At 41.8% G+C, this 23,100-nt stretch overlaps 1 protein-coding gene across 4 annotated transcripts in view; it reads left to right on the forward strand.

Moving 5' to 3' along the window:
- The first annotated feature begins 9,199 nt into the window (after positions 1-9,199).
- zswim7 (zinc finger, SWIM-type containing 7) overlaps positions 9,200-23,100 on the forward strand; it is a 90,733-nt gene continuing 76,832 nt past the window's right edge. Inside the window, exons 1-3 of one of the 4 annotated variants that reach the window (XM_067407932.1) lie at positions 9,200-9,258; positions 9,942-10,031; positions 12,022-12,043. In XM_067407932.1, coding sequence (XP_067264033.1) covers positions 9,956-10,031; positions 12,022-12,043 — 98 coding nt within the window. In that variant the 5' untranslated portion in view covers positions 9,200-9,258; positions 9,942-9,955. Of the gene's footprint in view, positions 9,259-9,777; positions 9,799-9,941; positions 10,032-12,021; positions 12,044-23,100 lie in introns of those variants that run through there. The other 3 variants (XM_067407933.1, XM_067407934.1, XM_067407931.1) reach the window with 3 other exon arrangements.

Below are 23,100 nucleotides of genomic sequence, written 5' to 3' on the forward strand. Positions count from 1 at the left end.
ACAAGATAGTTTACAATATTTAAGTTTGATGAGCATTGCAAAGCAATGCGGGGTCAGCAGCACTCCAACAGTTCGTACTGATCTATGTTATGAATGGATGAAAATTTCTCCAAATAACGGTCTCTGGCATCTTTGGTGAGTTTATCGCGATATGACATTTTAACTTTTTTCTTGTGCTTCTTCATTTTTGCTTGTTATCTCAACTCGCGTAATCTCTTTCATTCTCACAGTCAGCAGGGATACCACAAATATGGCGGGCGCCGCGGTGATGTCACACACAACAAAATCACGTGTCTGACAAAGACCGATTGAACAGTGACAAGGAAAACTAACTTTACCGAGCTCTGAGAGCCCCCTAGTGGTCGGGAGCATTTCCGTTGTGTTGTGGCTTGATTTTGTTGTGTTGTGGCTTTATTCCGTTGTGTTGTGGCTTTATTCTGTTGTGTTGTGAACTTATGTTTGCTTTTTTAAATTTCGTTGTGTTGTGCACTACTGGGACACCGTAAGCGACTGTTCGTACAGTCAATTCTATGTTTGGCGTTTTGCCGTGGCTGCCCTGTTCGGCTGATGAATGTGACTGCATCTGTCCTTCTCCAGGTATGCGGTCGATTTTTTTTTAGGGGTTCAAGCACGTAGTGCTGAAACCCTATTGTAATTGTTAGGATTATTATTATTAGGGGTTCAAGCACGTAGTGCTGAAACCCTATTGTAATTGTTAGGATTTGTATTATTATTATTATTATTAGGGGTTCAAGCACGAAGTGCTGAAACCCTATTGTAATTGTTAGGATTTTTATTATTATTATTATTATTATTATTATTCTGCCGTAAAACTGATCGTGCAGCCTAAACCGTAAGGCCTAGAGCAGTGCTTCCCAAACTGTGGGCCGCGGCCCCCCGGTGGGCCGTAGCGGTATTGCAGGGGGGCCGTGGATAGGCTAAATCAAGATATTAAAATAATTTAAAAAAATAAAATATTCTAATTGTTCTGAAATGTGATTTCTTCCCTCCTTATTACACCGACATTAAACATATAAAAACATTTTTTCACATTATAGCGAGGTGAGATACATTACTTATTTTCAAACTGACGTCAGTTGCTTGCTTAGCAGGAATTCACAGTTGGTCACAATTAACCTCCAATTCAATAATGTCACGGTGGTGTCACAGACACGCCAGGCTCCACCTCACCACAGTACCCACGCACCCAATCACCAGCATACTAATCACCGCCACCTGCATCTCATTCACTCTGCAATCACCAGCACTACAATGCCACCACACTCACACAAAGCAGCTTTACATTGATAATTGGTATATAATTTTTCCTTTTAAAGAATAGTGTCAATGCAGGCAGATCAAAAGCACTGAATAAATGTCAAGGATACTGTTGTATATCAAATGTCAAGTCAAATTAAATTAAATTAGGGCTGCACGATTAATCGTATTTTATCACGATAACGATATCTGCTTTTCTCGATTGATTTTAAATAATCGTCACGATATTGGCCCGCTCTATGAAAATAAGAAGATTAAGTATATTTTGTTTTCCATTAAATGCCCTTTTTTTTCCAATTAACAATTCCAAACCAAATATTTTGTGCTTTATATAAAAGGAAAATTGGGTTGTTGTAGCTCGTTGTCTAGGTTATATGATTGGAAATAGCTGTCATTTGTGTTTTAACAACGCTTAGCTCACGAGTTATTGATCCGGGACGTTTGAATCTGTGATATTGCCAACTTTACTGAACTCCTTGACTTAAGCACTGACCGCATTTCCCGACCGAGTCCAACAAGTTCAAACTCTATGAGCCACACATTATTTGTGTGTATTATTAACGTACAGAGCTGACTGAAACACTACTGCCAGCCAGCGGGACATTAAACAGGAAGTGTTTGTCCGAGCTCACGACAGGTTTTGCAAGGGAATGCAAATATCTTTGCAAGGAACACACATATCTTTTCGAGGGAACACAAAAGTTTTGCGAGGGAATGCAAAAGATTTGAGAAATTGTTTTCCTCCCATCCCAATTTTTTTTCCACCACCACGTCCCTTTAGGGGCTCCATACAGTCATATAAATTGTAAAGATGTGGATTAAAGCGGATTAAATTAAAAAGATTAGATTGATTAGAAGGTTGGTTAGATTAGATTAAAAAGAACCACACTTTGCGTAAAAAAAAACAAAAAAAACACATTCTCGTGAGATCACATTGCAGAATAACTAAACAAACCAATAGTGTAAATAAGAACCTATATCTAGAATAAGTGGTCAACTTGTCTTTATTAGTACATTGTTTGAAAATAAGAGCTAATATGCCCTACTATAAGTTACTACTTATACTATAAGTTAATCATTAATTACTATTGTGTCCATGCTTAACTAATACATAATTGTGAACAAGTAAATCATTAAATCAACTTTCTGGTTCCTTTTGGAAGCCCAGCTCAATAAACACTAGACCATCCACCACCCCCATGCTGCTGTTCATTTGTCTAACTTGATATGTAGTCCTTGACTTCTGAGCCACTTTGCTTCCTAACAACAGCAATGTTTTGCCTCTTATTCATTTGCCTCAAAAGTGTCCTCATGTGGTGCCCTCCAGCATTGGTGTAGCCATCAATGCCAAATTTACTGAAATTACAGGGAAGAAGAAAACACAAAAACATCTCGAAACCTTAATAATGCTCTTTGATGATTGATGGTCATGATAGTGTGTTCAAAGTATTTTGTTGTTGTTGTTGTTGTTGTTTGTGTGTTTTGACTTAGCAAAGTTCAGTTTGATATCAAGTTGGAATTCTAAATGACTCTTGTGGAGTATAATTTGATTGTGCGTCACGTTGATTGTGTTGAAATAAATCTGTTTCTGATGCAACTTTGTGTAAGTCATTGACTGAAATCATGTATGATAATTATATGTAGAGATATAATATTATTATTGCTGTAATATGAGGAATTAGGTGGAAACATATAATGCTTGAAGAACAAGAAAAATCCCCTAAATGAAACACAGAAGGTAATTCTGGCCAATTTAAGTAAGGATGATATATGGTTGCTATATATGAACCATACAGGTTATTTTCACATGGGTCTGAAAATGGTTTGATCTCTTTGTGTTTCTCTTATTCGTTGTCCAGTCTTTTCAGTTTGGGAAACAAGTCATTCTAGATGAAACATTCATTGCTGTTGTTCCAATCTATGCAATTCTATCGGTTCCACCCATCCTATGGTGGGTCACAGGATTTCTAGATCATTTAGACCTGGAGTTCTGGATCTTGCAAGTCTGGAAATTTCTGGATTTCTGGTTTTAGTCATCACTCTGTTCTTTAAGAAGTAATTTTTTTTGAGGAAGTCCCTTTCCTACACTAGTTCTGTTCGCCATTTTGTCCTTCAAATGATCGGGTTACATGTTTACATCTTTCTCTAGCAGGTTACATGTTTCAAACAGACATCTAAATGTTTATATCTGAAACAAGAACAGAAAGAAGAGGTTGACCCCCCCCCCCCCCCCCCCTTTTCCCCACAATAATCTTCTCGCATTCAAAACGGAATGTCATTAAAACATTTCTCATAAGTGAAATTTAATTATCAATGCCATTAAACAGTTCTCATAAATTATAAAGAATCATCTCCATTTGAAAGTAAACATTTTTTTTCTAAAACTTACTATCATAAAACAATTCTTCTAATTCACTTTAGCATCTGCCTGTGATAGTGATGTGTCTAGCAAGGTGTGAATGGCTTCCTTATTTCCTTTTAACAATGAGCAGGCCACTCGAGAACATTCCAGGACTGATCCTTGAACCAAGCTTGATTTGGATGTATGTGAATGTCCAGTAGTCTAGAGAAGCTTTAGTTTATATACTGAAGCCATCATAATCTTCAACAAAATGGTCTGATACTTGAACAAATCCATGATTCTGAGTCTCTTTCTTGGTCCAACTCTCTATGCATTTCAATTGAGAATACTAGCTCAACAGCTTTATGAGAACTATTTATCAATATCATACATTTAAGCGGAAAACTCACAGTGTACATTAGTCTCCGGGCTCACAGCATCCCGGACAACAATGTTTAAACAAAAGATAAATCACTGTCTGGTCCTCTGAGATTTCGGTATAGGGATAAAGGTTATAATGATTTTTTTATTTTTTTGGTATAACAGACGTTTTTGTTTGCTTTTGGCATCTAGAACGTTTGGACCTGGAAACTGTGACGTGGTGTCAGACTTAAAAAGAGGATTGATGTGCTCTCCTGTGAGTGAAGGTTGCTAGAGGGGGAAAGTTATTTTTACACTGGTGAATACCATCAGAGATGAAAAGAGATGCAGTTAAAAGTGGGAGGGAAAGTTATTTTTATTAAAGATTATGAGGGCACATGATTTTAAAAAATATATTTATTTTTTTAAATAATGTACAAAGATAAATAATTTATAATAAACACTATAATTGTTACGAATGGGAGACTCAGGCAGCGGATCCAAATGCAGCGTTTTATTAGAAGTGAGCGTGGTCGTACAGGCAGGGTCAAACAGGAACAAACAGGAGCAATAAGGAACAGGCAGAGTCGTAGTCAGGGTACAGGCAAGGATCGAGGCAGGCAGCAATGGGTCGTAAAACAGGAATCAGGCAAGATGAATCACAGATGGACAAACAGAATACAAGGTAATGCTCAGAATTGTAACACGAGTGAAAACAAGACTTCGCGATCAGGTGATGAGTGTGTGAGTCTTTTATAGTCCAGGTAATGCATGGCAGCTGGGTGTGGTGATTAGTGTAGTGATTGGTGGAGTGAGTGCAGGTGATTGGCAGAGAGGATTATGGGGAATGTAGTCCAGGAACTGACGGTGATCGTGACAATAATATTCCACTCCAATATTCCATGAGGAAATTATGGTATTAAATTACTAATACTGAAGACAAACTTTTGCCCCTCAATGATATGAAGGACCAAATTACTCAAAATGAAATAATGAAATAAACAGTTAATAAAAATAATTAAAAAACAATTCTAGTAGTCATAAAAGGCTGATTCTGAAATAATTAAATAATAATTGAATAATTAATTAAATTAATTATTAACTATAATTAAATAAATCAATAAATAAATGTATCTAATTTGTAAAATTCCATGAAAACAACATTTATTGTTTAATATATTTCACAATATCTTCTTTCACACACTATTATTGTTTAAATATCTATTTATTACAGAACATAATTAAATGTTCTTTTTCAAAGAGCTGTTTTTCATTATAATATGCTGCATTGACTAATGACGCCTGTTTAATGAATCATGTATTTCCAAAGCACGATTTTCCCAAAGATACTTTTCATAATATTAGAGGACATTCACAAATGCCAATCAACAGACAGTGGGCTGTTCTTGGCACTAATTGGCTAATCCTTTCAGATTAATTACTTAGGTTTGGCAAGGTGAACTGAAAGATTAGAAACGAATATGGCTGTAGAACTTGATCATATACTTGATTAAGTTAAAAATGCTTTCATTTGCAGAAGAAATAGAAGATTGTTTTGTTTGGTGATGCTCTGTTATCTGGATTAGATGACATAAAGGATCTGCTAGTGGCAATAAGTGCGTCAGAGGATCTAGAAATTGATGACTACATATGGAAAACTTTACCAGGGACTGAACGCAGAATTCTTTTTGGTAAGTATTATGTGACAGGAGTAATTTGAGGGTGGGACATGTGATGTTCCCACCACATTTTGCCAGGGTTGATATTGTCCCTACTACTTTTTTTTTTTTTTTTTTTTTTTGAAAAATCTCGCTGACGGATATACCTAATGCAAATTAAACATATCCGGTTGACATTAATTTGTGTTAAAAAAAAGAGGCGATCTGGCACAAGAATGTGTTGTTTTTGAAATGCTGAGTGCTCATTGCCGCTGTTATCAGTGGCGGTACATTCTGTTTTAGCTGGTATAGATTATATTGATGATTGCTTGTGATCTTCCCTGTGGCTGTCTACAAGAGATGACGTAGGAGGTCTGGGGGAATGGGGGGTGGAATGCTGGAATGAAGGGGAATGATATAAAAAAAAATAAAGAGGAGACCTGAGTTACATGTTTCTCAAACTTGCTGGTCCCGATGCCCAAGATAAATATGATACGTTCACTTTCGAGGAGGGGGATCCGGAGAATTCAGAGGTACTGGTGAAGAAATTTGAAGAAATGTGCCTGCCTGTAAAGAATGTAATTGTGGACAGACATGCATTTAATACAACGAACCAGAAGCTACATGAAACAATCCAGTCCTACGTTGCCAACGTTTAAACTCAGCTATCGAAATATGCATGCAACATGAGCAGTCTGAAAAAGGAAATTAAAAAATAAGCAGGTACCAAAGAACTAAAGAAGAAAAGCGAAGTTTGTGCCATGCAATATACTACATGTTCAAACTGTGGTGGCCAGCATTCATCTGTCTGCAGGAGCTGTCCAGCCTTCAACAAGCGCTGCGACGCATTTGGAAAATGGAACCACTTCTCTAAATGGTGCAGATCAAGCAAAACATGCACCTACAACAGACCAGGACAAGGTCCATCTCAGTCAAACAGAGCATCCCACACCAGGAGGACAGACACATAGAATAAGTGAACTTGATGCACAGATTGCATATGAATCAGCAGACCTATTTTACTGTAAAAGTGTAGAAGTACCAGCTCATGGGAAGAGATACGTATTTACCATCCTGTCCACTTCCAGCACAGGGAAGCAACTTAAGGTGAAGACTGACAATGGCAATAACTTGGCAATGAAAGACAAAATAATCAAAGAACTCCACATAATGACTAAACTGGGAATCATTAAGTCATTTCAGGAGTCCACTGAGTAGGTGTCTTCTATGGTGGCTGCATGTAAAAAAGATGGTGCTGTAAGACTGTGTATTGACCCTGTCTACCTCAACAAGGCCCTCCTCAGGCCACATCATCCCATGAAAACAGTGGAACAGGTGATCGGTGACATGCCAGGAGCCAAGGTGAAGGCAGTGAAGTTTTCCAAAGATATATGGAGCAGCTCTTTGAAGGACAACCATGTGCAATCATTGTTGACAACATCCTCGTTTGAGGCAGCACAAGAGAGGAGCATGATCTGCGCCTCCGGCAGGTCATGGATGGAATACGTGCTGTAAATCTTAAGCTGAATCCTGACAAGTGCCATTTCCGGGTGTCTGAGGTGTCATATATGGGTCATCTTCTAACTGACCAGGGCATAAACTCCTGCTTCAGGATATGGAATGGAGCTGGCAGGAGCACCACATGGCAGCATTCACCAGACTTAAAGAACTCCTCACAAGCCAGTGGTATCTGCAGATGCCCCTCAGCAAGGCCTTGGCACCGTCTGCCTCCAGAACAACAAACTGGTGGCGTTTGCCTCAAGTGCACTTACAGAGACTGAGTCACACTACACTCAGATTGAAAAGGAGCTGCTGGCTATTGTCTATGCTTGTCAGAAATTCCATGACTACATATATGGCTGTCCAGTGACCGTTGAAACTGATAATCAGCCCCTCATCACTATTCTGAAAGAAAAAAAAAACACTACACTCAGCCTCAGCATGCCTTCAGAGGATGATGCTTAAGCTGCAACACTATAAGCTCAATGTCATTTAGGTTGTACACTGTTTACCAGTTTCACTGTTTATGTGCACTTATATAGAAGGTAAAGCCAGGGGCTAACTATGCTATATATATATAGCTGTTGAAACCTTTTTCTTTGATAATTCAATTTCAATGTTATATTCATTTTAAAGGTGCCCTAGAATTAAAAATTGAATTTATCTTGGCATAGTTAAATAACAAGAGTTCAGTAAATGGAAATGACATGAGTCTCAAACTCCATTGTTTCCTCCTTCTTATGTAAATCTCATTTGTTTAAAAGACCTCCGAAGAACAGGCAAATCTCAACATAACACCGACTGTTACATAACAGTCGGGATCATTAATATGTACGCCCCCAATATTTGCATATGCTAGCCATTCAAGACATTACACAAGCCAGTATTAACGTCTGGATCTGTGCACAGCTGAATCATCAGACTAGGTAAGCAAGCAAGGACAACAGTGAAAAATGGCAGATGGAGCAATAATAACTGACATGATCCATGATATCATGTTATTTTTAGGGATTTTTGTAAATTGTCTTTCTAAATGTTTCGTTAGCATGTTGTTAATGTACTGTTAAATGTGGTTAAAGTTACCATTGTTTATTACTATATTCACGGAGACAAAAGCCGTCGCTATTTTCATTTTTAAACACTTGCAGTCTTGTATAATGCATAAACACATCTTCATTCTTTATAAATCTCTCCAACAGTGTGTAATGTTAGCTTTAGCCACGGAGCACTATCAAACTCGTTCAGAATCAAATGTAAACATCCACATAAATACCATACGCGATTAGACGTTGCATGACAAACACTTTGTAAAGATCCATTTTGAGGGTTATATTAGCTGTTTGAACTTTATGCTGTTTATGCTGTTTAAGGCAAGCGCGCTCCGTGGGCGGGGAGTGTGAGGAATTAAAAGGGCCACAGCATGAATCGGTACATAGTTAATGATGCCCCAAAATAGGCAGTTAAAAATAATAATAATAAAAAAAAAATCTATAGGGTATTTTGAGCTGAAACTTCACAGACACATTCAGGGGACACCTTAGACTTATATTACATCTTGTAAAAAAACGTTCGATGGCACCTTTAAACATATCCAGATATACCCATCATTAAGAAAGGTTATGTAGATTATGATGGGTTGTGATCTTTCCTGTGGCACAGGAGATGATGTAGGAGGTCTGGGGGAATAGGGGAGTGGAACACTGGAATGAAGGGTAATGGTATAAAACAATTAATGGTATTAAACAATAAATGTTGTTTTCATGGAATTTTACAAATACATTTATTTATTGATTTATTTAATAATTTAATAATTATTGAATTATTTCAGAATAAACTGATACAATAATTGATGTTTTATTGAGTTCATTATTTATTTAATTATTTCATTTTGAGTAATTTGTCCTCCATACAATGGTTTGCGGATTATTATTATTATTATTATTATTGAGTTTTAATTCTTTTTTCCCCTCTCTTTTTTTAAATGGGTTTAATGAAATTATTCACGCCGATTGCACTAAGGACCGTAGGTGGCGGTATAAACCAACAGTATGTTATAAGTCATACAAACTACTGAAGAAGAAGAGCGTCAAATGACCTAGTGGTGTGGGAAACACGAACACGGTAAATATCTGAACTGTATAAATGCTGCACGTTACATTTTTATATTCAGCAGATATTCCGTCATTTGATGCTTTTAGAAGAGGCCATCGAATCGTATCGAAGTTTTTCTTTCAGAGTTTTTTCTTTCAGATACAATGTCTAGATGGTAATGTTATTGTTTTTTTGTTTTTTTTTAGGTACTTTACAGATCATTTTCCAGTGCTTCCCAAACCTGTCCTGGGAATCCCACACCACTGCACATTTTGCACGTCTCCCTAATCTAACACATATGACTCCACTCACCAGCTTATTAGTGGAAATTTACAAGACTTGAATTGAGTGTCCAATGTCCGAGACATGCAAAATATATAGTGGTGCGGGGTGCCCAGGACAGGTTTGAGAATCACCTGACTAGAGGACATACTCAATATGAACATTTTCTTAACATTACTGAACAATTTTTATAGATCGTTTTCTAGTAGTTGCCTTTAATTCAAATTTATAGCATCGTAATAAACACATTACAGCTGTGTATGAGGAAAAAAAGATACTAAAGACAAGGTATTACATAATATACTACATAATATAATTAATTACAGATCCCATTGACTAGCTTTTAGTTTAAAATAATATACAGGCATTATTGTACAATGATAAATAACAATGATAAAGTGTATACTAAATGATACTAAATGGCGTTTTAGTTTTCAGGTACATTATGGACTCATCTCTGCGTTCTGTTGCTGAGCAGCTTCTGAAAGACCTTCAGAGAACTTACTCTGAGACAAACCAGAGTAAGTTTTAAACTCACAGGCTCACTGCCAAGTCACCTGGAAGCCAATCTGTTTCACAGACAATGCTTAAACCTAGTCCTAATTTGGGCTGTTTTAACCGAAAGCAACTTGTATTGACATATCTCTAAATATGACAGTGTCATTTGCCAAGTGTCTCAAGATGCGTACCAGTAATGTTTTTTTTTCTAGTGAACATTTATAAAAGCTACTTAAATGCCCTAATTAAACTAAGGCCTTATCCTGACTTAGGCTAAGCCCTGTCTGTGAAGCCGGGCCAATAAGTAAAGGAGAAATATAGTTCACTAGACAACTACTACACATACTACTACACAATGAGCTGATCACAGTCTTCACTGACACACACAGTGTACAGTTCGGTCCAGAGGTCTCTAATCACAAGTGTGCATATACCCTTATGATTTTTTTCTAATATAATTTATTTTCTTTACAAATGATATCAAAATAATTTGTAACAAGTTGAGCGGAACATTTTCAGTTCATAATTACAAATATGAATTTTTGTAGTATTGGAGTATAGTATTTGTTATGATAATCATGTGCTTAGCATGAGTTGAGATGGTTCCAAAGAGCATCTGTGCTTTGTTTTAAATTTGTCAAAATCATTACAATTTCAGTTTTTTTCTAGGTTATTCAGTTTGGTCTCAGACATAAACGGTTTAAAAAATAAAAAGTTTAGGCCTAATAATAAAAATGAATCAAGTGAACGGTGAAGTCAGTGAACTTTCACAATTAACATTTTGATTCTTTAGTTTAGAAAACAAGACTCTAGCAATAGCTGCAATTTCTAGCAATTTATAATACTGACACAGGATGGCGCACTAATACCAAGTCTATCAGACAACAGCATGTCTTTTTAAACACCACTGCTGCAGTTCACAAGTTTAAAACAGACAACATGTACTATGGGGTTGTTTTGAACTTTCTTATGGCCTATGGTATTGAGGTTTTCTTTAGTATACCATTCAAAATATAGGGACTTCTGCTCAAGTCCTAAAGCATCATGTTCCTAGTGAGCCTAGTGAGATGTTCTGTACTTTTTAAGAATTATATTCAATAAATGTGTCAAAATGTCAATGTGTTTCTTACTTTTGTGAAATCCTTGTGTGTTTAGACAAGACCTAATGCAGAACATCTGGATAAGAGTAATGACATTATTCTGCTGGAATTTTGATGTCAAGCAATGCGAGAGAGAAATATCAAGGGAGGAATGATTAGAGGAGTAATGATCGCTGTAGTGTGTTTGAGATTGAGATGTCGTTTCAATTTGTACTTGTTTGGGTCTTTCACCAGAGAACCATGGTGACCAAAATAAACTACCAAAATAGAGTTGCTAGTTTTGCATTACTGATAATTGGTTATTACTATGTTTATCATGTACTTAAATATTAAGTCATTATTTTTTTTCCAGATTTTATATTTTATGTATCATGCACTGGTGGTCAAAGGTTTAGAATAATTAAGATTTTCAATGTCTTTTTCGAAGAAGTCTTTTATACTCAACTGAATTTATTTGATCAAAAATACATTTAATAGTAATATTGTAAAATATTATTACATTTTAAAATTTCTATTTTCTTTATATTTTAAAATGTAATTTGTGATGACAAAACTGAATTTTCAGCAGCAAAAACAGCCAGTCTTCATTGTCGCATGATTCTTCAGAAATCATTCTAATATGCTGGTTAGGTGCTCAAAAAACATTTTTGTCTTATTATCAATGTTGAAAACAGTTTTTGCTACTTAATTTTGTGGAAACCATTTTTTTCAGGATTCTTTGATGAATAGAAAGATCAATGAACAGCATTTATTTGAAATGCTAATATTTTGTAACATCTTTAATTATTCCAAACTTTTGACAGCCAGTGTATGTTGCTTTTGTGCTTTATAAACACACTTGTTGCTTTTACATTTTTCATATTTATAAAACTGTAAGCAGTATTATCTCTTTTTCCCCCCCTCTTTCATATAGTACCAGATGACCTGCTCATAGCGTAAGTATTTACCGGTCTTCTTCTTTACTTACATATACAATATTTTGAGGTTTGGCCTTAAACTACAGGCTGGTAAATATTTTGAATGCTCTTGACCCGAGGTTATAAGGTCAATTATTGCCAATGTCTGTTATTCCCACTGAACACTGTGCACAAACCAGCTCTTAACTCTCAACTGCCAGATGCACTCAGCACAGGCTTTTTCAAACATGCACGCATGTCTTTACGTCATTGTCCGTGTCTTTACGTCGTTGTCTGTATAAATCACGACTTTAAAAGTCCTCAAAACCACAATGACAGTCATCAGGCCACCACAGAGAGAAGCACTAAGCCACAGTAATTACTCTTCTGTGGGAATCCCATTCCTCCATAAATGGCTGTTCACATCACAGGTCAGAATTTTTTGCTTTATTGGGCAATTTATTGTGGTTTCCGTGTCATCATCATGTCATGTTTGCTTATGTCTGCTTTCCTTCAATTGTGGTTAGATGAATTTCAGATGATTTCATAATACCTGAGTATAAGTTGTTATTATAGGCTTGATTTTAGAACCATATTGGCTCAAATGTGAAAATTTCTGTTTTTTTTTTTTGTTTTTGTTTTTTGAAGACAGGAAACAGCACATGCTTTGGGTTAAAAGTGAGAACTGAGTTTTTTTGCCCCAGCTTCCTTTGTTCATGTGACTGTTTTATCTCATCCTGTATGGTTTCCTGTTGGTAGAGAGATTAATTCTCAAGTTAACACCTGGCTTGTTTGGACTTAGGAGCATTTGTTTCGGAACCTGTCACGTTTTCTCCTTTAGTTCGGTCCTTTTAGGCATTGCAATCTTGCTGCTTTGAAACAATCTTCATTGTAAAAAGTGCTACAGTGGGTACAGAAAGTATTCAGACCCCTTAAATTTTTCACTCTTTGTTATAATTGCAGCCATTTGCTAAAATCATTTGTTAATTTTTTCCTCATTAATGTACACACAGCACCCCATATTGCCAGAAAAACACAGAATTGTTAACATTTTTGCAGATTTATTAAAAAAGAAAAACTGAAATATCACATGGTCCTAAGTATTCAGACCCTTTGCTCAGTATTTAGTAGAAGCACCCTTTTTATCTAATACAGCCATGAGTCTTTTTGGGAAAGATGCAACAAGTTTTTCACACCTGGATTTGGGGATCCTCTGCCCTTCCTCCTTGCAGATCCTCTCCAGTTCTGTCAGGTTGGATGGTAAACGTTGGTGGACTGCGATTTTTAGGTCTCTCCAGAGATGCTCAATTGGGTTTAAGTCAGGGCTCTGGCTGGGCCATTCAAGAACAATCAAGGAGTTGTTGTGAAGCCACTTCTTCGTTATTTTAGCTGTGTGCTTAGGGTCATTGTCTTTTTGGAAGGTAAACCTTCAGCCCAGTCTGAGGTCCTGAGCACTCTGGAGAAGGTTTTTGTCCAGGATATCCCTGTATTTGGCTGCATTCATCTTTCCCTCAATTGCAACCAGTCGTCCTGTCCCTGCAGCTGAAAAACACCCCCACAGCATGATGCTGCCACCACCATGCTTCACTGTTGGGACTATTGGACAGCTGTGTTGGACAGGTCCACACTTAGAATTAAGGCCAAAATGTTCTATCTTGGTCTCATCAGACCAGAGAATCTTATTTCTCACCATCTTGGAGTCCTTTAGGTGTTTTTTTAGCAAACTCCATGGGGGCTTTTATGTGTCTTGCACTGAGGAGAGGCTTCCGTCGGGCCATTCTGCCATAAAGCCCTGACTGGTGGATGGCTGCAGTGATGGTTGACTTTCTACAACTTTCTCCCATCTCCCGACTGCATCTCTGAGTCTGGAGCTTAGCCACAGTGATCTTTAGGTTCTTCTTTACCTCTCTCACCAAGGCTCTTCTGCCCCCGATAGCTCAGTTTGGCCGGACGGCCAGCTCTAGGAAGGGTTCTGGTCATCCCAAACGTCTTCCATTTAAGGATTATGGAGGCCACTGTGCTCTTAGGAACCTTAAGTGCAGCATAATTTTTTTTGTAACCATGGCCAGATCTGTGCCTTGCCACAATTCTGTCTCTGAGCTCTTCAGGCAGTTCCTTTGACCTTATGATTCTCATTTGCTCTGACATGCACTGTGAGCTGTAAGGTCTTATATAGACAGGTGTGTGGCTTTCCTAATCAAGTCCAATCAGTATAATCAAACATAGCTGGACTGAAATGAAGGTGTAGAACCATCTCAAGGATGATCAGAAGAAATGGACAGCACCTGAGTTAAATATATGAGTGTCACAGCAAAGGGTCTGAATACTTAGGACCATGTGATGTTTCAGTTTTTCTTTTTTAATAAATCTGCAAAAATGTCAACAATTCTGTGTTTTTCTGTCAATATGGGGTGCTGTGTGTACATTAATGAGGAAAAAACATTAACTTGATTTGATATGATTTTAGCAAATGGCTGCAATATAACAAAAGTGAATGTATTACTGAGTCTGAATACTTTCTGTACCCACTGTATATAAATAAAGGGGACTTGGCTTGACATGACATGAGTTATTACATTTTTTGTGTAAATTTGTTTAAGGTATTTATCTGACAACTTTTTATTTGGCCCAAAAATAAAATAAAACAAGTTTTATTTTACTGTTAAAAAAAGCATAGAAAAACAAAAATCTTACAGGAAAAAGCATTTATTGAATGCAGCATAATCAGTTCCCATTCAGTCGGTCACGTTCGACGTACATCGGACAGACCGACAAATAGGAATCTCGCCAGAGAGGCCAATCTACTTCGAGTGTAACTAAACGATCCAATGCATATTGGCATGCAATCATATGCATCAGCTGCTTGCCTCGCAGTGCGGGTATATAATGAGCAGGAGGTGCGTTGCATCTTCAGCTTTTCGCTCTGGAGCCAAACTTCTGCAACAAGTGTGAAGGAAGCTACTGAAAGCACGAGTGTTGGAAAAAAACGAGTCAGCTCTTCGAGACATCTCTTTGTTGCGGTGCAGGCGGGCAGCACAGCAGCGGGCCGATTTTCTCCTTTGTTTTTCCTTTTGCCTTTTTTATTTGAGCAAAAAAGCTGTAGTCAGCGTGAAGGCAGTTCTCACGGCTGGTGAAACGGTGCGCCTAGAGCGCTAAAAAGCTGTTATTACAGCTGGTAAGAGAGCGCCTTCAAGGAGAGTGCACACGACAGGCTGTACATTCCCTGTGTGTTGCAGCGGCTTTTCCCCCTGCGTGCTTCAGCACCTAAAAGAGTCAGTCCTTGAAAGAGCTTACACAAGTAGTTTGCGTCTTTTTAAAGATGTCGTTCTACTTGTGTGTTTCTGGATGCGGTCGTTACCTGGCGCCTCGGGATGGTCACCAACGCTGTATCGCGTGCTTGGGCTTAAGGCACGCTGAGGCGGCGCTTGTGGATGAGTCATGTACCCATTGTGGGAAGATGACCGTCGCAGAGCTGCGGTCAAGACTCCAGTTCCTGCAAAGGGGCGGAGTCCCGGTCCCGACGCCTCGTTCCAATCCTCCCCAGAGGGTTGCTTCGGGCAGCGGGGCCGGTGACTTGAGGATCACGGTGAGCGCGCTTCCTTCGGGGAACCAACCCCCTAGGAACCCTCGCCCTCCTTGCACTCCGCAGCCAGTAGAGCTGCCCGGGGAACGCGGTGGACCGCCCCAGAGGTGTGTACCATCCGTATCCTTCGGAGCTCCCCAAGACGACCGGATGTCAATCGCTGCATCGGAGGGTGAGCCTGACGCTTCGGGGGATGAGGATTCGGTACAGTTGCCTCCTTCGGGGGTGACAACTGTCCCCGATTCGGACCCGGAAATGATGGCTATGCTTTCCCGGGCCGCCAACAGGGTCGGGCTCGTGTGGAATCCTCCACCGTGTCCCGAGCCCTCGAGGTTGGACTATTGGTATCTCGGGGTGGCAAGGGCTGGTTCTCAGCCCCCCACCCCAGTAGCTTTCTTCCCGGAGGTGCATGAAGATCTCACTGGCACGTGGACGGCACCTTTTACTGCCCGAAACAGTGTCGGTGGGTCCTCCTCCCTCACCACCCTTGATGGCGGAGCGGCGAAGGGTTATACGCGCATACCCCCTGTGGAACGGGCCGTTGCTATGCAACTGTGCCCTAACTCCACCTGGTGGGGGGAGCCGTCTCTCCCTTCCCGGGCCTGTAAGGATCTTATGGATCTTACCGGCAAGGCTTATCAGGCCTGTGGGGAAGCCGCTTCTGCCCTACACGCTATGGCGTTGTTGCAGGTCCATCAGGTCAAGGCACTGAAGGACCTGCACGAGGGTGGTCATGATCCGCAAGTTCTGCAAGAACTCCGTGCCGCGACGGACCTCGCGCTTCGTGCGACGAAGGTTACAGGTCAGTGGGTCGTGCGATGCCCACCATGGTGGTCCAGGAATGCCATCTCTGGCTGTGTCTCGCGGACATGAGGGATACCGACAAGGTCAGGTTTCTTAATTCCCCCGTGTCCCAGACCTGCCTCTTCGGCGACGGGGTCGAGAACTTTGCCCAACAGTTCTCGGCTGTACAAAGGCAGTCTGAGACCATCAGTCATATCTTGCAGAGGCGGTCACCTGCTGCACCTCCGCCGCCGGCGGCACCTCAGACGGCCCGTCGCAGAGGGCGCCCCCTGCAGCCACCCACGCCCCAGCAGCAGCCTCCTTCCAAGCGGCGTCGTGGAGCCGGTAGTGGGCGGGGTGCCCAGCCCGTCCAGCCACCCCCTAAGAAGAAGGGTGGCAAGGCCAAGTCCAAGTGGCCCTAGGACGGGCGACCTGGAGATGGATGGGACTGCTCTTCAGGAGGTGGTGACCACACCGCTCCTTCCCCCGGAGGAGGGCCGGGTGGAGAATCCTTTGTTGCCTTTTTTTGTTCCCTTTTTTTGTACTCAAATTTTCAATAAAAGAGCAGTTTCCTCTATCTCCGGGTCCGAAGAGGGCTCGGAGAGCAGTGGGAGGGCAAGAACCTCACCACTCTCATCCACCTCTTCTGTAGCCAGCGGACAGCAGCGATCAGCAGGCAGGCAAAACCTCGACTGCTCCCTCTGTCCACCCGTGGAAGCAGGTAAGTGTTGCACAGCACACTTTGACGCCGCTTCGGGCCGCCTCACAAAGAGAGCCCCCCGAGCCGCGTCCCTGTGTTCCACCTCGCTGCCCTGCTGCGGGTACGCCGGTGGTCCCCTTGGTCCCGCTTGTACGGTCTCTGCGAGCCTGGCTAGCGCTCCCCAGTCTGTCTCGCTGGCTCCTTCGGACCATCAGGCTCGGCTATGCGATTCAGTTTGCCCGGCGCCCCCACAAGTTCAGGGGCATCCTCTTCATTACAGTGAAAGATGCCGATGCCCCTGTCCTGCGTGCGGAGATCGCAGTCCTACTGGTGAAGGACGCGATAGAGCCAGTCCCTCCAGTCGATTTGAGGTCGGGGTTCTACGTCCCTACTTCATTTTACCCAAGAAAAGCGCCGGGTTACGACCGATCTTGGACCTGCGAGTTTTGAATCGGAGCCTCCACAAGCTACCGTTCAAAATGCTCACGCAGAAACGCATTTTCGAGTGCATCCGTCCCCGAGATTGGTTTGCAGCAATCGACCTGAAGGACGCGTACTTCCATGTTTTGATTCTTCCGCGACACAGGCCATTCCTGAGATTCACGTTCGAAGGTCGAGCATATCAGTGCATAATCCTACCCTTCGGGCTGGCCCTGTCTCCCCGCGTCTTCACGAAAGTCGTGGAGGGAGCCCTCGTTCCCATGAGAGAACAGGGTGTTCGCATTCTCAACTATCTAGACTACTGGCTCATTCTAGCACAGTCTCAGGATCAGTTGTGCGAACACAGGGACTTGGTGCTCAGTCACCTCAGCCAGTTGAGGCTTCAGGTCAACTGGAAAAAGAGCAAACTCGCCCCGGTGCAGAGGATCTCTTTTCTCGGTATGGAGTTGGAGTCGGTCGAACAGATAGCACGCCTCACAGAGGAACGTGCTCAGTCGGTGTTGAACTGCCTGAATACGTTCAACGGCAGGACAGCGGTCCCACTGAAATATTTTCAGAGGCTCCTGGGGCATATGGTCTGCTTCATATGAGACCGCTCCAACACTGGCTTCACGGCCGAGTCCCGAGATGGGCGTGGCAACGCGGTACGTTCCGGGTGCCAATCACTTTGTTTCTCCGGGCAGGAGTGCCCCTGGAGCAAGTGTCCCGGCATGCTGTGGTATTCACAGATGCCTCTGCCACCGGCTGGGGTGCCACGTACAACCGGCATGCAGTGTCAGGGGTTTGGACGGGACCCCATCTGCATTGGCATATCAATTGCCTCGAGTTGTTAGCAGTACGCCTTGCTCTGAGCCGCCTCAAAGCGCCGCTACGGGGCAAGCATGTACTGGTCCTCACGGACAACACTGCGACCGTTGCGTACATCAACCATCAAGGTGGTCTACGCTCCCGTCGCATGTCACAACTCGCCCGTCATCTCCTCTGGAGTCGGAAGCATCTGAGGTCGCTTCGCGCCTTTCATGTTCCCGGTGTGCTCAGCCGTGTGGCCGACGAACTATCACGAGCTGCGCTGCCAGGAGAGTGGCGACTCCACCCCCAGGTGGGCCAGCTGATCTGGAGAGAGTTCAGAGAGGCTCAGGAAGACCTGTTTGCCTCACCAGAAACCTCCCACTGCCAGTTGTTTTACTCCCTGTCCGAGGAAACACTCTTGACAGATGTACTGGCTCACAGCTGGCCCCGGGGTCTGCGCAAATATGCGTTCCCCCCAGTGAGCCTACTTGCACAGACACTGTGCAAAGTTAGGGAGGACGAGGAGCAGGTCCTGCTAGCTGCACCCTTTTGGCCCAACCGGACCTGGTTCCCAGAACTCTCACTCCTCGCGACAGCCCCTCCCTGGCCCATTCCTCTGAGAAAGGACCTGCTTTCTCAGAGACGGGGCACTCTTTGGCGGAGGTTCTAGGTGACTTACCCCCTGAGGTACTTAACACCATCACTTTGGCACGTGCACTGTCTACGAGACGTGCTTACGCCTCGAAGTGGAACCTGTTCGTCGAGTGGTGCTCTTCTCGCTGGGAAGACCCCCGAAGATGCCCGATCGGAGTCATGCTTTCCTTCTTGCAGCAAGGGTTGGAGCGTAGGCTGTCCCCCTCCACCCTCAAAGTCCATACTGCTGCTATCTCCGCTTACCACGACCACATAGATGGCAAATTTGTCGGTCAGCACGACCTGGTCATCAGGTTCCTTAGGGGGGGGGGGTGGTTAAATCCTCCTCGTCCCCCCTCCATACCCTCTTGGGACCTCACTCTGGTGCTAAGAGCACTTCAGCTTGCTCCCTTTGAGCCTTTGCAATCGGCAGACTTAAAGATTCTGTCTATGAAGACTTTGCTTCTGGTTGCAGTCTTTTTCGGTCGACGAATCATGCCTAGAGTTTGGGCCGGGTGACAGCCACGTGGTACTGAGACCCCGGCCTGGCTATGTGCCCAAGTTTCCTACCACTCCCTTCAGGGACCAGGTAGTGAGCCTGCAAGCGCTGCCCTCGGAGGAGGCAGACCCAGCCCTGGCTTTGCTCTGTCCAGTTCACGCCTTGCAACTGTACATAGACAGAACTCAAAGCTTCAGGACCTCAGACCAGCTCTTTGTCTGTTACGGAGGCCAGCAGAAGGGAAAGGCTGTGTCCAAGCAGAGGATGACCCACTGGATAGTGGATGCCATCGCCCTGGCAAGCCAAGCTCAGGGCGTGCCCTGCCCGCTCAGGTTGCATGCTCACTCCACGAGAGGTGTAGCATCCTCCTGGGCGCTGGCTCGTGGCGCCTCGCTAACAGACATTTGTAGAGCTGCGGGCTGGGCGACACCTAACATGTTCGCTAGATACTATAGCCTTCGTGTCGAGCCGGTCTCCTCCCGTGTTCTGAGTCCTCCGGTTACCCCTCGGCAGCCGACGTGGCGTAGCGTCTGGCGCCAGTCCCATATTCCGTTGTATCCTTGAGAACCGGATTTAGGCTGGGTTCCATATGTGTGACCCTACGGGGATCCCTTATGGGTTTTTTCCATGGTTGCTCCTAGACGAAGCCCGTGTCTTTCCCTCTGGGAGAACCCATCTCTCATCGAGTTGGAGTCACCGCAGTTCTTCCATATGTTGTACAACCTACAAGGTTAGTCCATATGTACTTCACCATATAACTCCTTCGGAGAAGGATATGGCTTCCACAGCGTTCGGCTCCTCAGCGAAAACCTGAAGATGCAATGCACCTGTTGCATATTATATACCCGCGCTGTGAGGCAAGCAGCTGATGCATATGATTGCATGCCAATGTGCATTGGCTCGTTTAGTTACACTCGAAGTAGATTGGCCTCTCTGGCGAGATTCCTATTCGTCGGTCTGTCCGACGTACGTCTCCGTTCCCTCCTTCAGGGAACAAGGGTTACCTTTGTAACCGAGACGTTATTCATATTTCTTTGGTTCTCTCTTGTTTTTGCATATGTTCATAATTTCTTTGTTTGACTGCCTGGCCAAAAATTATGTCAATCTGGCGTGTTTCATTTCATTATCACAAATAAAACAATTGACTTCAAGCACAACTATGCCAATTGTTTACAAAATCTTTAATAAATTTAATCATTTAAAAAAAGGGTGACGATGTCAATTTTTCTTGGCCAGACATCACTTTTGGACACTACTGTATTTCAGATCAACTGTCTAAAACACAAAATACAGACAAAGGCTTGATTCATGCTCAAAATAATAGAGGAATTTAACAACTGCTACAAAGAAAGCCCGCAATGCTGTTCTTTACGAGCGGAATCCCGGAGCATAAACAGGTGCACTCTGAACAAAGAGAGGAGAGTTTACTTGCACATGACTTGTATTAACAAATTTTGGTCCATTTAGAAAAGCGGTCTTGTGAAAGTGCACCTAACCAAGAAGAAATTAGGGGTGTAACGATATATCAGTATACCGCCATTTGTAAATGTGACGATATGTATCTGTGATGTGAACTATATTCTGAAGAGACACGATCGCTTTCTAGGGCTGGGACAAAAAAACCATTCACCAAACTATCGCAATTTTTTGTTTTTCTTAGGCCCTTTTGTTTTTCTTAGAAGAATTATTTTTTTCAACCATCCAGGGATTTTTGGGGGCTTTAACGTGCTCAAAAACTCTTGAAAATTGGCACACACATTGGAATCTGCGGCCATTAGGACACTGCAAAGGATGGGACCCGGGCGTGGCAGGGGGGCTCGACAGCGCTCCCTTGAATGGTGTCTGAAAACTTGGTCCGTATACCAAACACGCTTGCATGTATTTGTATGAAACTCGGTACACATATGGACCTCATCGGGCCTAACAACTTTCATGCTCTAAGTTATACACCAGCTCAACAGGAAGTCAGCTTTTACGGGTTGTTTGAAAATTGCATGCTCTGGAATTTGATATACTCCTCATAGGCAATTAATCCGATCACCACCAAACTCGGTCAGAATTAAGTCAAGACATTGAGGATGTTAAATTGTGAGTGGATTTTTGATATCTCAAATGGTTTGGCCGTGGCGAGGCAACAAATTTATGGTGAGAAAAGGGAAACAGGAAATGTGTTATAACCTCTGCATACATTGATTGATTTTTATGAAACTTCAGCTGTGTGTTCATTGTAGGAGGCTGATCACATGGATTTGACTATTGTGAGTCAAAGTTATAGCACCACCAACTGGTAGCAGGAAGTGTGTTACTTTCTAAATGCTTTAAGATCACCCTCTAATTTTTACCTAGTTTGCTTCAAACTTCATTAGAATAATATCAAGACATGACAAATGTAGTCATGTAAACAATTTTTTTATTTTTTTCAAACACTTTTGCCATAGCAACAGATCAAACTTCAGTATTTGTTTTGGATGGGTTTGAGACACTTAGCATGCTTCAAATTGCATGAAACTTGACTCATATGTCAGGATTGTCATCCAGTAGACATGGGCAAAGCCTCAGAAACGGGCAGGAAGGAGAGCCTCTATAGCGCCACCCTCTCTCTGTGGCTGTTGTAGTTTGTGATCATATGGGCACCAGCTGCTTCAGTAAATGTGGTGTATTCAAAAAACTTTGACATAGTCCTTTTATGTTTACCCGTTTTAAATGCCTAAAGCCACTGGGTTGGCGGTGCCAACGGGCTTGGGCCCGCCATCGCTGCTATATTTTATTTATTTATTTATTTTTATGATTTTAATTTTTTTTTTATTCCAGAATCAATATTAATTCAAATTAAATTGCTTTATTTTAGTCTTTGCTCATAGACAAGGTGGACAGAAGTTACCCACTTTTGGTTCAACATCAAAATGTATCGACAACCACAAATAGATTTAAACTGTTCCCAAATCAGTTCTGGTGGGACGTGGGGGAGAAGCATTGTATCCTTTAATAGCGACGTCTCACTTCATGAATATTATATAATAAAGAATGGACTGAAAAGCCCTCAAGCTACTCATATACGCTTTGCATCAGATATCAATGCTGAGAGAGAAAGTATAAGACAGTAGAGCTGCATGATTAATCTTTAAAAGATTATCTTGAATCAAACACCTAATCAATCTTATTCCTAAATGACAGTTTGTCTGTCTATTAAACCTTTGATAAAGTCATTGCGCAACATTCAAATATGTGTTAGCGCAGTCATTATTTCAACCTCATAGTATCATTATTTCTGTGATACAATAGTTCAGATTATCATAGAAGTACTGGGATAAAAGTTTATAGTTCAAATATAATCACTGTTATCTACGGTAGCGATCAAAATATTTATCACCTTTTAAAAAAATGGTGCTTCAAATAACAAATGAATCTTTACATTGTTTCGCCACTAGGTGGTGACAAATGGCTGTTAAAAATGTGTTTGTCATTGAATCATTCATTCAAGAGAATGTACTACTGTAATGTATGATGCTTCTGAAATAAAATTCATAAATATGTGAAGAATTGTTTTTGTAAATATGACTCATAACACATCTTACAGTCTGTATGATTCAACTTTTCACCATGGTCTAGTGTTAAAAAAACAAAGCAAAATAGCAATACATTGCATTATGGAATCACAATGCTCGCAA

Source organism: Chanodichthys erythropterus, chromosome 13, assembly GCF_024489055.1.
Source record: "Chanodichthys erythropterus isolate Z2021 chromosome 13, ASM2448905v1, whole genome shotgun sequence".
Classification (NCBI taxonomy): domain Eukaryota; kingdom Metazoa; phylum Chordata; class Actinopteri; order Cypriniformes; family Xenocyprididae; genus Chanodichthys; species Chanodichthys erythropterus.